We start from the raw sequence: 15,021 nt of genomic DNA, 5'->3' as shown, positions 1-15,021 counted from the left end.
GAGCAGCCCCCGGCCGTGTCCGTGCCCCTCTCTGCTGGTGCCTGTCCTGAAAATGCCACTGAGCCCTGGCCCAGCCCTTGCCCCCAGTCTGGGACCCTCCGGCTGGGACCCCGCAGCTCCATCCCTGCCTGGGGGCCTGCAGTGGGACCACCGTTTCCCAGAGCAGTGGGGGACCCCCAGCTGCTCCCGCAGCCCTGGTTGTGCCATGGAGCCCCTCAGTCCGTCCGTCCTGCTGGCGCCGGGGCTGCCAGCCCTGGCCCCCACCCTGCGGCTCTGGTCAAGCCTCTATCATGCAGGGAACGAGCAGACAGCATCCCCCCTGAGCTTGTGCACCTCGGGGACTCGGGGCACTTTGTGTATTAAGTTAAATCATAGCCCTGCCGCCCCCTTGCTGGTCCCCACTGGCCCGTTTCTCCAGGGGCTGTGCAGCCGCTCCTCCGCAGCGGGGCTGGCAGGGCAGCACCAAGACCGCCGCGCCGGGAGCTGCCAGGGCCGTGCTCAGCCCCAGGTGAAAACGGAGACCTCTCTCCTCCAGGGGCTTTATTGAGGAGCAACTTGGCCCTACAGCTCCTCTGGCTGAGAACAAAGGCACGAGGATGCCTGAATGCTCCGGGGCCAGGCGATGTTTGCGATACAGAGAGCGGAGCCTCGGGGTGTCACCCAGGGGTGACTGGTTCTGACCCCCTCGTGTCCGAGGGGCAGCGCACGGCTGTCCCCGTGGCAGTGGTGACCCGTGGCAGCGGTGACGCTCACAGCTCGTTGTGCAGCGGCCGGCACTGGGGGCTCAGTTTCTCCTCCAGGACCGCGTCGGGTGCACACACCCAGGGGTCACCCGTGTCCCACTGCCACTTCAAGAGCTGCGTGCGAAGCTGCTGGAAGACGGCGGCGTAGCGGGGGTCAGGGGCCAGGTTCCGGCTCTCGGTGGGGTCGCGGCTGCAGTCGAAGAGTTCCCAGCGGTCCCTGTAGTAGTACTGGTGCAGGGTCTTGTTCCAGTGGGTTGGCTGCCCGGCCCTGCTGCGGTTCAGCAGGTCTTGGAAGGTGGGCGAGACGTAGAAGTCCTGGTCGATGGGAAAGGGCATCTTGTAGTTGAGGTTGTGAATGAGGCGGAACTGCTGGTGCTGGATGGCTCGCATGGGGTAGTACATGGTCACCTCGTGGTGGCTCTGGCTGCTGAAGGCGGTGGCCCAGGGCTGCTCCGACTCCAGCGCTGGCAGGAGAGACTTCCCGGTGAGCTGCACCCGCTTCTTACCAAAGATGCTGTAAGATGGGTAGGGGATGGAGAACCAGTCCAAAATGGTCGGCGTCAGATCTGGAGGGGAAGAGAAGGGTGAGAGGAGGGGCTGGCGCCTGTGGGAGGAAACTCAACCCTGGAGAGGGGCAGAAAGGTCCCCGGGGTCTGCTGCCGCGTGGGCTGTGGGTGGTGCTGGGGTGAGCTGCAGAGCTGAGCCCCAGGATGACGTCCCTGCAGGGGACTCTGATGCCCTGTTGTCCCCCCTCTCCCTTCCCGGGCCAGCCGTGCCAATGCCGAGGGCTGCAGGCTGTCCTCTGGGACAGGACCCTGGGTTTCGGTGTGGGGAGGGTGGGGACCAGCTCACACCCCCCGGCACGGCTCTGGAAGCCTCTTCTCCCTCCTGGGGGCTGCGGGCTCTTACCCAGGAGGGAGGCAAAGGCCTGGCTGACCTGCCCCCAGCGCGCGGTGTGCTCCGGGGAGGAGATCAGCAAGGGCTCTGCGGTGCCCGAGCGGTAGAGGTTGGTCCTGCCACTGGGGAAGGGGATGCCGTTGTCGGAGGTGTAGATCACCAGCGTGCTGTTGAGGAAGCCGGCAAGTCGCAGCTCCTCCAGGACGAGACCGATCCCTGTGGACGGAGGGGCAGAGCTGAGGGGGGTGCCAGGAGGGACCACAGTGCTCGCCGATGCCAGCCTGGCCCCCCCGGCTCCTACCTTGGTCCATGCGCCCGATGGTTGTGTACTGGGCTGCCAGGTCCGCCCGGGCAGCCGGTGTGTCTGGGACAAAGGGAGGGACCTAAACAGAGGAAAGGAAAGCGGCACATGGCAGCCATGGGGAAGGAGGTCGTGGGTACGCCGGGGTGGCCTTCGCCAGCTCTTGCCCATAACACTGATGGCAGTGACCGAGGTGGGGGCCAGCCTGCAGCTGCCTGCGTGCCAGTGGAGGCTTCTGTCACATGTAGCCCCCACTCAGCCCCATATAGCCCCATGCAGCCCCACAGGCTCCCACCTGCACTTGCTCTGGGCGGTAGAGCTGCGGCTTCCAGTCAGGGATCCAGCCCATGCTGCTTTCTCCATTGCCGAATTTCTCACAAAAGGCCCCGTATTGGGGCTGGGAGTGCCCGCAGCGGTGGGGGTCGTGGAAGGCGACGTAGAGGAAGAAAGGCCTAGAGATGGAGAGGGCAGAGGTGGAGGTGGTGTAGCAAAGGGAAGCCCACGTGCCCCGAGACCATCCCTGGCTGTGCAGGGGTGAGCAGGGGTCAGCGGGAAAACTCCCACCTAATCTGGGCTTCTGGATATGGGGTGACCCAGAGACAAGGTGTCCCTTCCTATTTGTGACCAACTGTGACGTGGAGACATGTCTCCGGCGAGGCCGGTTTCCGTCTCCTCTCCCGTGCCCGCCCCAGGGTTGCAGGGTCCGTCTCACCTCTTGTCCTGGCTCCGCAGGAACTGCCGGACCAGCGCTTTGATTCGAGTGATGTTTCTCCCAACCTGCAAGACCGAACTGTTCTCCTCTGTGTAGGCGAAGTCGAAGGGGTAGACAGCCTCGGGCCCGACATGCTTCTTCCCGATTATCCCTGGAAGAACGCAGACAGGCGCTGTGCCAGGGGGGAGCGGGGGAGGATGCTGGCTGCTGCTCTCTCCTCCCTGGGGGCTGATGCACCTCGACTGCTCCACCACGGGCTGTGCTCAGCAAACAACGCCAAGAGGGGAAGATGCTGCCAGCTTCTCCAGCCATTTCTGCCTTCTCCAGCCGTCTCTGCCGGTTGCAGAGGTACTTTCACATCTGCTCAGAAACTGGGATGCACCTGGGGACCAGGCTGCCCCAGGTCACCGGCGTGAGTAAGCGCCAGCACAGCTGAGCGGCCGGGGTGGAAGTCTGGGTCAAGTTCAAACCTGGGAACTGGGAAGGAGTGGGATGGGGAACAGAAGTGACAGCGAGGTGTAACGGGGATGGCAGAGGAGCAGCAATGGGGGAAGTGAAGTGAAATCCAGGTATCAGCAGAGAGCACGGGTGCGGGTCCAGCTCGCAGGCAGGTGAGCCGTCAAGCTCTCTCGCCCAAAGGGGTTTGGTGTACAGAAAGGGAGGGTTTCCCTGCCCATGTCACTTGCCCTGGGCTCCCTACCTGTCCGGACGTGCGCGTGGCTGAGCAGCCGGGGCAGGCTCCGCACACTGTCGAAGGAGTTGAAGTGGTGCACGTCCTGGTGCAGCCCGTACATCCCATTCTGGTGCTGCAGACAGGGGGAGACAAGGTGGTTGGATGATGCCGGCCAGCCTGGCCCCAAAACAACAACACACCGAGTGTGTGTGCCAGTGCCGGGGGGCTGGGAAGAGCGTGGGTCAGCAGGTACGGGTGGATCGCCAAGTCCTGTGACTGTGCCATAGGAATGTCAGCTCTGGTCATCCCTGACCACCTGCCGTGGACTGGTAGCCCCTACCCCGGTGCCTGGGGGTGCTCCTACCTGGGGCAGGCCGGTGAGGATGCTGGCGCGGCTGGGGGAGCAGCTGCTGACGGAGGTGAAAGCGTTCTGGAAGACCACGCTGCGGCGGGCCAGCGCGTCCAGGTTGGGCGTCCGGATGGCCGAGTTGTTGTAGGCGCCGCTCTCAAAGCCACCGTCGTCTGCTGCCGTGGGAAGGGTGTGGGGTGAGCCCTGCAGCACCGGGCCTGACCCCCGGCGTGACCCTAACCGTGCGGGGGGGGGGGGGGGGGCAAAGCCCGGGGGACACTAATGACGCCGGGAGCATCCCCAGGCTGAGGATGCCCCGGGCTGGGGCCGGTGCTGCGGTGACCGTCCCGTCCCAGCAGAGGGGACGCGGTGGGACCCCTGGGGCCGCCCCTCCCCTGCCCACGGGCCGCCCCGAGCCCGGCACAGGGGCACCCCGCCGCGGGGCCGGGGCTGGGGGCGGCGGGTGCGGACCCGGGAGAGGTCGCGGGGCTCAGCCGGGGCGGCGGCCGCACTCACCCAGCAGGAGCAGCACGTTGCGGGCCGGGGCCGGGGCTCCGCCGGTCCGGAGAGCGCCCAGCAGCAGCGCCAGCGCCCAGGGCCCCATGGCGGCGGCACCGGTACCGGCGGCGGCACCGGTACCGGCGGCGGCACCGGTACCGGCGGCGGCACCGGTACCGGCGGCGGCGGGGCTCAGCGGGTCTCGGCGGCTCCTCCGCCCGCCCCGGCTCCTCCTCTGCCCCGGTCACATGAGGCGGCCCCGGCGGCTCAGATCCGGCCCGGGCGGAGCCACCGGCCCCGCGGCGGGGAACGGGCTCGTCCCGGCGGCTGCCGGCCCCGCGGGGACCCCGGCCCGCTCCGCCTCCCGGGGGCGGCCGCCGACCCCTCCTGCCTCGGCCAGCGGAGGGGGCTGGAGGCGGCCGGGCAGGGGGACGGTGCCCCGGCCATGCCGGCGGCGGGTGCCCGGTGCGCGGGGCTGCGGCGGAGGCTGCCCGTCCTGCGCTGGCTGCCGCGCTACTCTCTGGCCTGGCTGCAGCTCGACCTGATGGCCGGCCTGACCGTGGGGCTCACCGTGGTGCCGCAGGCGCTGGCGTACGCCGAGGTGGCCGGGCTGCCTCTGCAGGTGGGTGGCGGTGCCCTGCGGCCGTGGGTGCCCGGGGACACCCGCTCCCTGACCCCCGCCTGCGGCCTGGCCGAGCGGCGGGCAGAGCGGGCATGGCTGGCAGAGTGGGCAGGGCTGGCAGGGTGGGCAGAGCGGGAAGGGCTGGCAGGGTGGGCAGGGTGGGCAGAGCGGGCAGAGCGGGAAGGGCTGGCAGGGTGGGCAGGGCTGGCAGGGTGGGCAGGGTGGCAGGGCTGGCAGAGCGGGCAGGGCTGGCAGGGTGGGCAGAGCGGGAAGGGCTGGCAGGGCGGGCAGGGCTGTCAGGGTAGGCAGAGTGGGCAGGGTGGGCAGAGCGGGCAGGGCTGGCAGGGCGGGCAGGGCGGGCAGAGCGGTCAGGGCTGGGAGGGCGGTCAGAGCGGGCAGGGCGGTCAGAGCGGTCAGAGCGGGCAGGGCTGGCAGGGCGGGCAGGGCTGGCAGGGCGGACAGAGCAGGCAGAGTGGGCAGAGCGGGCAGGGCGGGCAGGGCTGGCAGAGAGGGCAGGGCTGGCAGAGCGGGCAGGGTGGGCAGGGTGGGCAGGGCTGGCAGAGCGGGCAGAGCGGGCAGGGCGGGCAGGGCGGGCAGAGCGGGCAGGGCTGGCAGAGCGAGCAGGGCTGGCAGAGCGGGCAGAGCGGTCAGAGCGGGCAGGGCGGGCAGGGCTGGCAGAGCGGGCAGAGCGGGCAGGGCTGGCAGGGCGGGCAGAGCTGGCAGAGCGGGCAGGGCTGGCAGGGCGGGCAGGGCTGGCAGGGCGGTCAGAGCGGTCAGAGCGGGCAGGGCGGGCAGGGCGGGCAGAGCGGGCAGGGCTGGCAGAGCGAGCAGAGTGGGCAGGGCGGGCAGAGCGGTCAGAGCGGTCAGGGCTGGCAGGGCGGGCAGGGCGGGCAGGGCGGGCAGGGCGGGCAGAGAGGGCAGAGCGGGCAGGGCTGGCAGAGCGGGCAGAGCGGGCAGGGCGGGCAGAGCGGGCAGGGCTGGCAGGGCGGTCAGAGCGGTCAGAGCGGGCAGGGCGGGCAGAGCGGGCAGGGCTGGCAGAGCGGGCAGGGCTGTCAGGGTAGGCAGAGCGGGCAGAGCGGGCAGGGCTGGCAGGGCGGGCAGGGCTGACAGGGCGGGCAGAGCGGGCAGGGCTGGCAGGGTGGGCAGAGCGGGCAGGGCTGGCAGAGCGGGCAGGGCTGTCAGGGTAGGCAGAGCGGGCAGGGCTGGCAGGGCGGGCAGGGCTGACAGGGCGGGCAGAGCGGGCAGGGCGGGCAGAGCGGGCAGGGCTGGCAGGGCGGGCAGGGCGGGCAGGGCTGGCAGGGCTGGCAGGGCGGGCAGAGTGGGCAGAGCGGGCAGGGCTGGCAGGGCGGGCAGGGCTGGCAGGGCTGGCAGGGCGGGCAGAGTGGGCAGAGCGGGCAGGGTGGGCAGGGCTGGCAGGGCGGACAGAGCGGGCAGAGCGGGCAGGGCTGGCAGGGCGGGCAGAGCGGGCAGGGTGGGCAGGGCTGGCAGGGCGGACAGAGCAGGCAGAGCGGGCAGGGCTGGCAGGGCGGGCAGGGCTGGCAGGGCTGGCAGGGCGGGCAGAGTGGGCAGAGCGGGCAGGGCGGGCAGAGCGGTCAGAGCGGGCAGGGCTGGCAGGGCGGGCAGAGCGGGCAGGGCGGGCAGAGCGGGCAGGGTGGGCAGAGCGGTCAGAGCGGGCAGGGCTGGCAGGGCGGGCAGGGTGGGCAGAGCGGGCAGGGTGGGCAGAGCGGGCAGGGCTGGCAGGGCGGGCAGAGCGGGCAGGGCTGGCAGAGCGGGCAGGGCTGGCAGGGCGGGCAGAGTGGGCAGAGCAGGCAGAGCGGGCAGGGCTGGCCGGCCGGCGGCCGAGTGCTGGTCCTGTGCAGCCACCCATTTCCCGGAGCAGGAAGCCGGAGACTCTGTTTGTTTGCTCAGGGATGGCTGCGGGCGCCGGAGGGACCTGAGCGCAGCCTGGCCCTCCGTATCCCGGAGGTGTCTGGCATCTGCCAGCTCCGAGCGTTGTGCCAGCGCTCCTTTTGTCCCCGTGCAGTACGGCCTCTATTCTTCCTTCATGGGCTGCTTTGTCTACTGCTTCCTGGGCACCGCCAAGGACGTGACGCTGGGTCCTACAGCCATCATGTCGCTGCTTGTCTCGTCTTACGCATTCCATGAGCCCGTCTATGCCATCCTGCTCACCTTCCTCTCTGGCTGCGTCCAGCTGGCCATGGGGCTCCTGCACCTCGGTGAGACGCTCTTGCTGTGTATGGTGGTATTTTTGGGATATCGCTGTACATCCTGTAGTTGTTCCCTCCTTCCCACGTGCTTTCTGAGACACTGAACTTGTCCTGCTAACACTCGTGACAGCTCTATGTGCATGCAAACGCCCTGTGCTCCCTGTCGGGACCAGCAGCGTGCTTACTGCCACCCGTCCCCTGCAGGTTTCCTTCTGGACTTCATTTCCTGCCCCGTCATTAAAGGGTTTACATCGGCTGCTTCCATCACCATTAGCTTCAACCAGGTCAAGGTAGGGTCTGCTGGTCTGCTCTGGACACTGTGCCTGCTCTCTCCTGGAGCCGGCCGTGCCGTGGAACTGGGGTTTTTAGCACCAGGCTGGGCGATGTGGTTGGTGTGGGAGGAAGGACCCCCAACGGGGGCACAGGTCTCCCCTGACAGCAGTTCTGGTGGGTCCCTGAGTGCTCTGCTCTGAGCAGACCAAGCCAAACGCACCCTCTGCCTGTGACCAGCTGGTGGCAACCAGCAAAACCAGGACATTTGATTTGGTGACTTGTGGGAGGTTCTGGGTGATTCTCTTGGCACGGGTGGGTTTGCAGCTCCACCGGTCCCTCGCTGGCCTCTCTCCGGCTCTTCTGGGGCTGCAGTGCTTCCTTTGTGGTTAACCGAAATCAGAGACTCAGGGAGATGGTGTCAGGCTGTGCCAGGAACCGGGGTTGGCTAATGGCTGCGGTCACAGCGGGGGCTGCTGGGCACGGCACAGGGGGACGGGAGGGCTGCGCAGGCTGGGCTGGAGCCCCAAACAGAACCCCCTCCCAGGAGCTGCGCAGTCGTGGGTGCAGGACGGGGTGGAAGCATGTCAGAGCATCTCTGAGCCCTGCCTGCACGGAGCCGCGCAGGGAAAGGCCGTCCCGGGGTGCGTGCAGGAGAGGGGGTGCTTGCTGAGGACCTCTCCCACCAGCAGCACCCACCCCCTGCGTGTGCCAGGGCCGAGCCCCGGTGCTCCTGGCCGTCCCTCCGCGGCACTCAGCAGCTTGGGTTGTGCCAGGCTTTCACCAGGCTTTGTCTTCCCTCACAGAACATCCTGGGGCTGCAAGGGATCCCTCGGCAGTTTTTCCTGCAGGTGTACGAGACACTGCGGAGGATCGGGGAGACCAGGTCAGCACTGTCCCTGCGCTGTCCCCCTGTGGCTGCGGGGTCCCGGGCTCTGCTGCTTCGCTCCCTGTCTCTTTGGTCACACCTTGGGCCGATTTCTTGGTCTCTGCCCAGCGCTGTGACACAAGTGCTCGTTCTCAGCCGTTTCCATTTGAGCTGGGTTTGAAGATGGGGGAGCACGTGGGCTCCCAAGCAGCTAAAGGGGAAGGATGGGGGAGATGGGGGATGCTTGTCCTATTTTCCGCTCCCAGTTAGGTACATCAGGATTTTGCCAGTCCAAAGGTACATCCTTGGGACTTTGCATCCAAAGGCACATCATTATTACTGTGACCTGAGTCCTCCAATTTTTCATGGTCCAAGAGGGAGCTCAGGCATCCCCGTGCCCCCCACCTGCTCCCGTTAGCTGCACCCATGGCTCGGGGTCTGTGCCGCAGCCTGGGTTTCACATACAGCAGAGTGACACGCGGGATCGGCTTCCCCAGGGCTGGCAGGAGACCTCCCTGCCTGGCTGTGAGCAGTGTGGGGCGGGAGGACGCAGACCCCACTGCAGAGATCCTGCCTGTCACTGGGGTCCTGCTGCCCTCTTGACGAAGAGCCCACAAACCAGTTAGCATCATACCGCTGGCTGGGGGAGACCCCCTCCTCCCTTTCCTGCTGCCCCCCAGGGAGGTGACGCCGTTTGCCGGCAGTGCGGGGGTGCCGGCAGTGTCCCTGCCAGCTGTGCACCTCCCTGCAGAGCTGCGGCATGTGTCTGGCGTACGCTCTTCCTCCCGCGGCGCTTTGGGGTAGTTTCCCCTGAGCCCCGCAGCGTGTTTGGGCTGGCACCGACGTGCCTGTTGCAGGGCTGGGGACGCCGTGCTGGGGCTGGCCTGCCTGGCCGTGCTGGCAGGGCTCCGGGCCATGAAGAGCCACCTGCCCCGAGCTGCCTGTATGGAGTCGCTGGTTGCCAGGCTCAGCTACCTGATCGTCTGGACCTCCGCCACGGGTGCGTTGGCCATCCCCTGCCCTCTCCCCTCCCACAGCTGTCTCTCCTCGGTCACGTCCCTTCAGGGCAGGGAAGAGACAGCCCGAAACTGGTAAAGCCCAGGTCAGCAGGAGCTGAGACCTGGAGGTGGGTCAGGGAGGACAAAGTCCCAAGGATGGTCCTGACACTGTGCATGCCCCTTCCTAAGGCTTGGAAGACCTCGGCAGCCTGGGTACCCACCTCCTGCCATCCCTCCTGCCACCCTGGGGGGGCAGGTTTATCACGGTTGCTCTCTCCACCACAGCACGCAACGCCCTTGTAGTCCTGTTCGCTGGCCTGGTCGCTTACTCCTTCCAGGTGATGGGCTCCCAGCCGCTCACGCTCACCGGCAGCATCCCCCAGGGCCTCCCTGCCTTCCAGCTGCCGCGCTTCTCCATGGCTGTTCCCAATGGCACCATCCCCTTCAGGAGCATGGTGGAGGTGGGTGCCAGGCTAGCCGGCGGAGACGGAGCTCCCATGGGATGCTGTCTCCTTACGCGAGCGTTTGCTGGCTCCCCGTGCAGCAGGAGGAGGCTCTGCTGCAGGGTGACCCTTGTTCCTCGGTGACAACACCCACCATGTCCTTCCTTCCTTCCCAGGACATGGGGGTCGGTCTGGCTGTGGTCCCGCTCATGGGCCTGCTAGAGACCGTGGCAATTGCCAAGGCTTTCGGTATGGCTGCGCCAGGCTCCTGCGCTCGCGGGGGGGGTGTCTCTGCGGGGGGCTTGGGGTGCCGGGGAGGGTGCTGTTCCCACGGGGGCAGAGGAATGGACTGGGCTGCCCATGGGGCCGGGACCCAAGAGGGGTCTCATGGGGCGCTGCCAACCCTCTCCCCATGCCAGGCAGCTCCCCCCAGTCCGGGGAGTGGGCTGGGGGTCCCCACGTTGTGCACAGCCAGAGTTTGGAAAGGAGCTGAGCATTGTCCCAAGGGCTGTTCCTGCACCTGGGGGGAGCTGGGATGGGGTCCCGCGGCTGTCCCAGGCGCTGCCGGCCCCGTTCCGTGCACGTGGCGGGTTGTGCCTGTGGGAAGCTCGGGGCGATGCCACTCATCTCCTTTCAGCCTCGCAGAACGATTACCGGATTGACCCCAACCAGGAGCTGCTGGCGCTGGGTAAGAGGCTGCTCGGAGCAGGGGGTGGGGAACCAGCCTGGGCGCCGCCGTGTGTCCCACAGCCCCTGAGCTACCAGAGATCCCCATTTCAGCAGTCCTCCCTCTGCCTGAAGTTTTACCTTTCTTATCCTGCATGCTGCCCCCGTGCCCAGCTTAGCAATTTCCAGAGCAGCCTGAGCCTGGCTCACGCGGCTGGACGGACACCGTTCCAGCCCTGGGTACGAGCCTGGGCATGGAGGAGGTGGCAACAGTGGCACAGACCAGGCGGTGCCTCCTGTGGCTGCTGCATCCCAGCCCCTCTCCTTCCCCACTGCAGGCTTCGCCAACGTCCTGGGTTCCTTCGTCTCATCGTACCCCATCACGGGCAGCTTTGGCCGGTGGGTAGCAGGATGGGGAGTGGAGCCCCAGCCTGCAGGACGCTCACCGGGGTTGCGTGGTGACAGGGCTCTGCAAGATCTTGGGCGAAAGGCTGTGTGGACCCCGGTGGGTCCCGGAGCATGTGTCCTGGTCCCCAGCTGCCATCCTCGGCTGCTGGGCTGTGCATGGGACCTGCAGCAACCTTCCGTCCTGTCTCGCTGCTCCGCGGTCCCGCTGCAGGCTGGGAGCCATGGGCTTGCTCGTGTTTCTCCCCACTGGGGTCTGACGGGGTGGGTGGTTTTTCTTTGTGGGCTGGGGGGTCTCTGGGCAGCAGCTGGGGGCAGCTGCCAGCCCTGCCAGCCCCAGCACAGCCCGGGGCAGCACGTCACTTTGTGTTTCAGGACAGCGGTGAACGCGCAATCGGGTGTCTGCACCCCTGCAGGAGGGCTTGTCACAGGTAGAGCCCCCGGCCCCGCCGTGGGCTGCCCTGCAGGTCCCCGTGCCCAGCACCTGCTGCCCCCGGGCACCCTGGGTGTCAGGGACCCTGTGGCTCAGGTACTCGCCATCTCCCGCAGGCGCCCTGGTCCTGCTCTCGCTGGCGTACCTCACCTCGCTCTTCTACTACATCCCCAAAGCGGCGCTGGCCGCCGTCATCATCTCGGCTGTGGTCCCCATGTTTGACGCTGGGATCTTCAGGACGCTCTGGAGGGTTAAAAGTGAGGGCGCGAATCGGGGCAGACGATTCCCCAGTGCAACCCATCTCTCCGAGCAGAGCGGGCAGTGTCCCGCGGGGCGCTGTGGCATGAGGACAAGGCTCAGCCAAGCCTGGGTCGTCTCTCTTGCAGGGCTGGACCTTGTGCCCCTCTGTGTGACCTTCCTGCTCTGCTTCTGGGAGGTCCAGTACGGCATCGTGGCCGGGGTGCTGGTCTCAGGGATTCTCCTCCTCTACTCCATTGCCAGGCCCCCTATAAAGGTGGGCTTCACACCTCGGATGCAGTGGGGCTGGCCGGGCTTGTCAAGGAGTGGGGAGCTGGGAGAGGGCTCCCCGAGGGCAGCGGGGCGTTGGGGTGCAGGATGCTTCTGTCCTGCCCCCCCACCTCCTGTGTCCCCAACCAGCCGGGACCCCTTTCAAGGAGCTCTAGGAAAGGCATATCCCAGGAGCTGAGAGCAGGAGAGGGAGGCCCCGCTGTCCCTGTTCCTGCTGACGCTGGGGTGTGCTCAGGAGGGGGGTTTCCCTGAGGGATGGGGGCTCCCACGTGCCCCCTTCCATCCAGGAGGGTGCTTTGCTTTCTCATATGGGCAGTTGTCCCCGCTTGGGGAAGGTGACAGCTCCCTGTGACTTGTCCCCCTCGCCGGGGTCTTGCGCAGGTGTCCGAGGGGGACGTGCTCCTCGTGCAGCTGGGGAGCAGCCTGCACTTCCCAGCCATGGAGTGCCTCCGGGATGCCGTCTGCAGCCACGCCCTGGCAGGTACGGTGCTCCCTGGCCCGTCGGCTTGTCTTGGGGACCTGGCTGTAACCCAGTGCCCATCTGGATCACTGCTGGGGGGGTGGCAAGTGCTGCCCGGGCCTGCAGGCTGCGGGCGCAAGCAGGGACAGCACAGCTTCCCTGCGGTGGGCACCAGCCCCCGGCCACAGCCGCCCTCCGAGGCTGTCTCACCCCGGCTCCAGCTCTCGGGGCTGTGTCCCCTGGGCTGCGCATGTCTGGGCTCATTAGGGACGTGACCGTGTGCTCTTCCTCCAGCAGCATCTCCACCCCGCTCCGTCGTCCTGGACTGTTGCCACATCAGCAGCATCGATTACACGGTGGTGGTGGGGCTGGCAGAGCTGCGGCAGGAGCTGCGCAAGCACGGCCTCTCGCTGGCCTTCTGCAGCCTGCAGGTGGGTGGGACGCAGCCCCGGCCGCCCCCGTGACGGGTCCTGCTGCTGCTCCCCGAGGGGGCTGCGGGCAGCTTGCTGCGAGGACGCTGCTGCCGCTCTTCTGGTAGCGCCTTCATCTCACGGAGGTGGAGGCTGCAGCATCCCCGTCCGGCTGCGGGACGTGGGGAAGGGCTGCGTGCCCTGCCCTGGGCTGGCTGGGGGGCTCACGGCCCCAGAGGGATGCGCAGCGGCCAGCAGCAGGCTCCCCCAGCCCAGGTTTCTCTGCCCTCAGGACCCTGTTCTCAAAGTCCTGCTGTCTGCAGACTTAGAGGGATTCCAGCATTTCCCCAGCCGGGAGGAGGCAGGTGAGGCTCTGGGCTGTCCCGGGTGCTCTCCCGGGGCTGGGGTCCCCAGGCCGCTGCGGAGCGGGGCTCTGGAAGATGAGCCTGGGTGTCCCACCTTTGTCAGGCTCCACAGCTGCAGTGCGGGGCGCTGCGGGGGCCTGGCTCCTGGGAAGGCGAGCGGGACCCCCTCCAGAGAGCGGGGGTCACCCCGGCCATGGGGACTCCAGCGAGCCTTGGCTTAACCCTCCGTCCTGCTTCTCCCCCCTGTCACACAGAGCGGTGCGGAGGAGCAGAGGCGGGGGGCGGCGGGACAGCCCCCTTCACCAGCACCAGCGAGAGCTTGCTGCTGCCCACGGGGCTCATCCAGTGAGTGGAGGAGCCGCCTGGGACCTCCTCGGGGGCAGCGTGGCCTTGCCGGCTTCTCGCCTCCAACTGCGCCATGGCTGTACGTCCTGTGCTGCGCAGAGCGGTGGCTGCGACACCCCGGTGACATCCGACCAACACCCTCCACGGGAGCCGCCTGCCCCTGTCCTGCCTCCTGGGCGGCTGGTGGACGGTCCCTGCGTCCCACGCAGGAGAGGGCAGAGCGAGGACAGGGACACATGGCCCATGGAAGGGATTAGTGGGGCAAAACTGTTCCCTAACCCGATGTTATGGTTGGAGGAACCCATAACCATTTATTGCCGCTTAGACAATTATTCTGTCACCTGATGACCCCTCCCTACCCGGAAAAGGGAATCAGGAGAAAACAAAGAAACACAGGGATTGAAATAGAAACAGATTTAATAGGATAAGATGAAATAATTAACATTAATAATACCAAAGAGCCAGTATTGATCCCGATACCAATATAAGATATACCCAGCCCATTCCATCCCAGGAAGCCGGGCACTCCCCGCAGGGACAGCCAATGTGGGACCCTGCGAGCGCTGCGTCTGCGGGAGGAAGGGAAGGGCTCAGGGCTCCGGCACCGGGGCAAGGAGTTCTCAGGATGGCAGCCAGCAAGGGAGAGAAAAAACTCCGCAGCAAACTTTGATTTACATTGACTGTGCTATTCATGGTATGAAATCATCCTGTTGGCAGCTTGCGTCAAGTGCCTGGGTCTCACTCCTCATCCCTGCACCTGGAGAGCTCGAAAACACCGAGACCTTGAAACCCACATACCATCACTGGCTATAAAGTAAATATTTTCACGAATTCAGACACTCCAGTCTTCTAAAAGTGCAGTTTTCCCTAGCATTAGAAGAGACCTTACTGAAAAGTAAAATTACTGAAAGAGAAACTAATCCTGTGTGCTTTGAACAAGGATGCATGGTCATCAGGAAAAAGCCATCCCTCCTCCAGGCCTTCCCCAGCCTTGAAGCTGCTGTCTTTTTTAAATCAGCTTTTTTAATTCTGGAGACTTTTTTTATTCTGGGGCATACTGAACCCTGACATAGAGCGTACTCCTGTCAAAGTGAGTTTTGAGGGTGCTGGCGCTGGTGATTTTATTCCTTACTGATCCCTCTTGGTTTGTGGGGTTTTCTGCCAAACGCTGCCATCAGCACTGAGGGGACAGGCACTGTGACACCAGCTTGTGTTTACCTTGCTGTGAAATGGGTGCAGGATGCGATAGTGCGGTTGGGCAGCAGGGCTGGGAAGGGCAGGGTTCAGGAGAAAGCAGTTTTCAGCAGTTTTCAGAAAGGCTGAACCCCATAAAGAGGGTATAATAAAGCGGTATTTGCAAATGAGTCAGCATGATTTTCGCCTTCCTGCGGGGAAAGAGTTTTCCTTTTGTGTGGGAAGGAAAAATTAAACTCTAATTTCTGGGCGCTGCTGAGCAAACCAAGGAAAAGAAACTGAAACCAGGCTCAGCCTTCGCAGTTGCTCAGTGTCTGAAGGCTCCTCCTGCCCAAGGTTTTGCGGGTTTTGCAGCGGCAGCAGAGGTGCCCGGGAGCCACAAACCTGCCAGGGCCGACAGGTCCTGCCGCCGGAGGCTGGAGGAGCGTTTCTGCAGCGGAGCAGCGCTGGGTGGTGAAGCCTTCGCAGAACTGGAAGGGCACACATGCCCTCTCTGCCCACCCGTCGTCTCCCCAGGCGTGGAGTGACCAGCGTGGAGCCAGAGCAGGGTCGACCCGTTTCTCATCACGCCGTGCGGCAGCCGGCTGCAACCCTGCCTGCGTCGGGGCGTGCAGTGAAAACAGCTCTGTGCGCC

At 66.1% G+C, this 15,021-nt stretch overlaps 2 protein-coding genes across 7 annotated transcripts; one reads left to right on the top strand and one right to left on the bottom strand.

The window, feature by feature from the left end:
- Positions 1-543: 543 nt before the first annotated feature.
- Positions 544-4,414, bottom strand: SGSH (N-sulfoglucosamine sulfohydrolase). Of its 2 annotated transcripts, XM_063351843.1 has the most exons (9): positions 4,192-4,414; positions 3,691-3,851; positions 3,354-3,459; positions 2,654-2,804; positions 2,237-2,393; positions 1,942-2,023; positions 1,653-1,856; positions 1,152-1,309; positions 544-1,058 (listed from the first exon to the last, which is right to left on the bottom strand). In XM_063351843.1, the coding sequence occupies exons 1-9, from the start codon at positions 4,277-4,279 to the stop codon at positions 750-752; spliced, it is 1,416 nt and encodes a 471-aa protein (XP_063207913.1). In that variant the 5' UTR covers positions 4,280-4,414; the 3' UTR covers positions 544-749. The 2 variants fall into 2 exon arrangements, with proteins under 2 accessions (XP_063207913.1, XP_063207911.1); XM_063351841.1 differs by having other exon boundaries at positions 544-1,309.
- Positions 4,415-4,475: 61 nt separating this feature from the next.
- SLC26A11 (solute carrier family 26 member 11) lies at positions 4,476-14,557 on the top strand. Of its 5 annotated transcripts, none has more exons than XM_063351839.1 (16): positions 4,476-4,795; positions 6,819-7,011; positions 7,207-7,292; positions 8,079-8,158; positions 8,998-9,140; positions 9,424-9,599; positions 9,758-9,830; positions 10,219-10,269; positions 10,586-10,646; positions 11,028-11,083; positions 11,202-11,342; positions 11,472-11,599; positions 11,995-12,094; positions 12,371-12,504; positions 12,776-12,848; positions 13,103-14,557. In XM_063351839.1, the coding sequence occupies exons 1-16, from the start codon at positions 4,619-4,621 to the stop codon at positions 13,195-13,197; spliced, it is 1,767 nt and encodes a 588-aa protein (XP_063207909.1). In that variant the 5' UTR covers positions 4,476-4,618; the 3' UTR covers positions 13,198-14,557. The 5 variants fall into 5 exon arrangements, with proteins under 5 accessions (XP_063207909.1, XP_063207908.1, XP_063207907.1 ...); XM_063351838.1 differs by having other exon boundaries at positions 4,520-4,795; positions 12,368-12,504; XM_063351837.1 differs by having other exon boundaries at positions 4,520-4,795; positions 9,328-9,599.
- The last annotated feature ends 464 nt before the right edge of the window (positions 14,558-15,021 follow it).

Source organism: Chroicocephalus ridibundus, chromosome 14 (assembly GCF_963924245.1).
Source record: "Chroicocephalus ridibundus chromosome 14, bChrRid1.1, whole genome shotgun sequence".
Classification (NCBI taxonomy): Eukaryota; Metazoa; Chordata; class Aves; order Charadriiformes; family Laridae; genus Chroicocephalus; species Chroicocephalus ridibundus.
The sequence above is the reverse complement of the archived record's forward strand: the minus strand, read 5'-3'. Positions and strand labels throughout refer to the sequence as shown.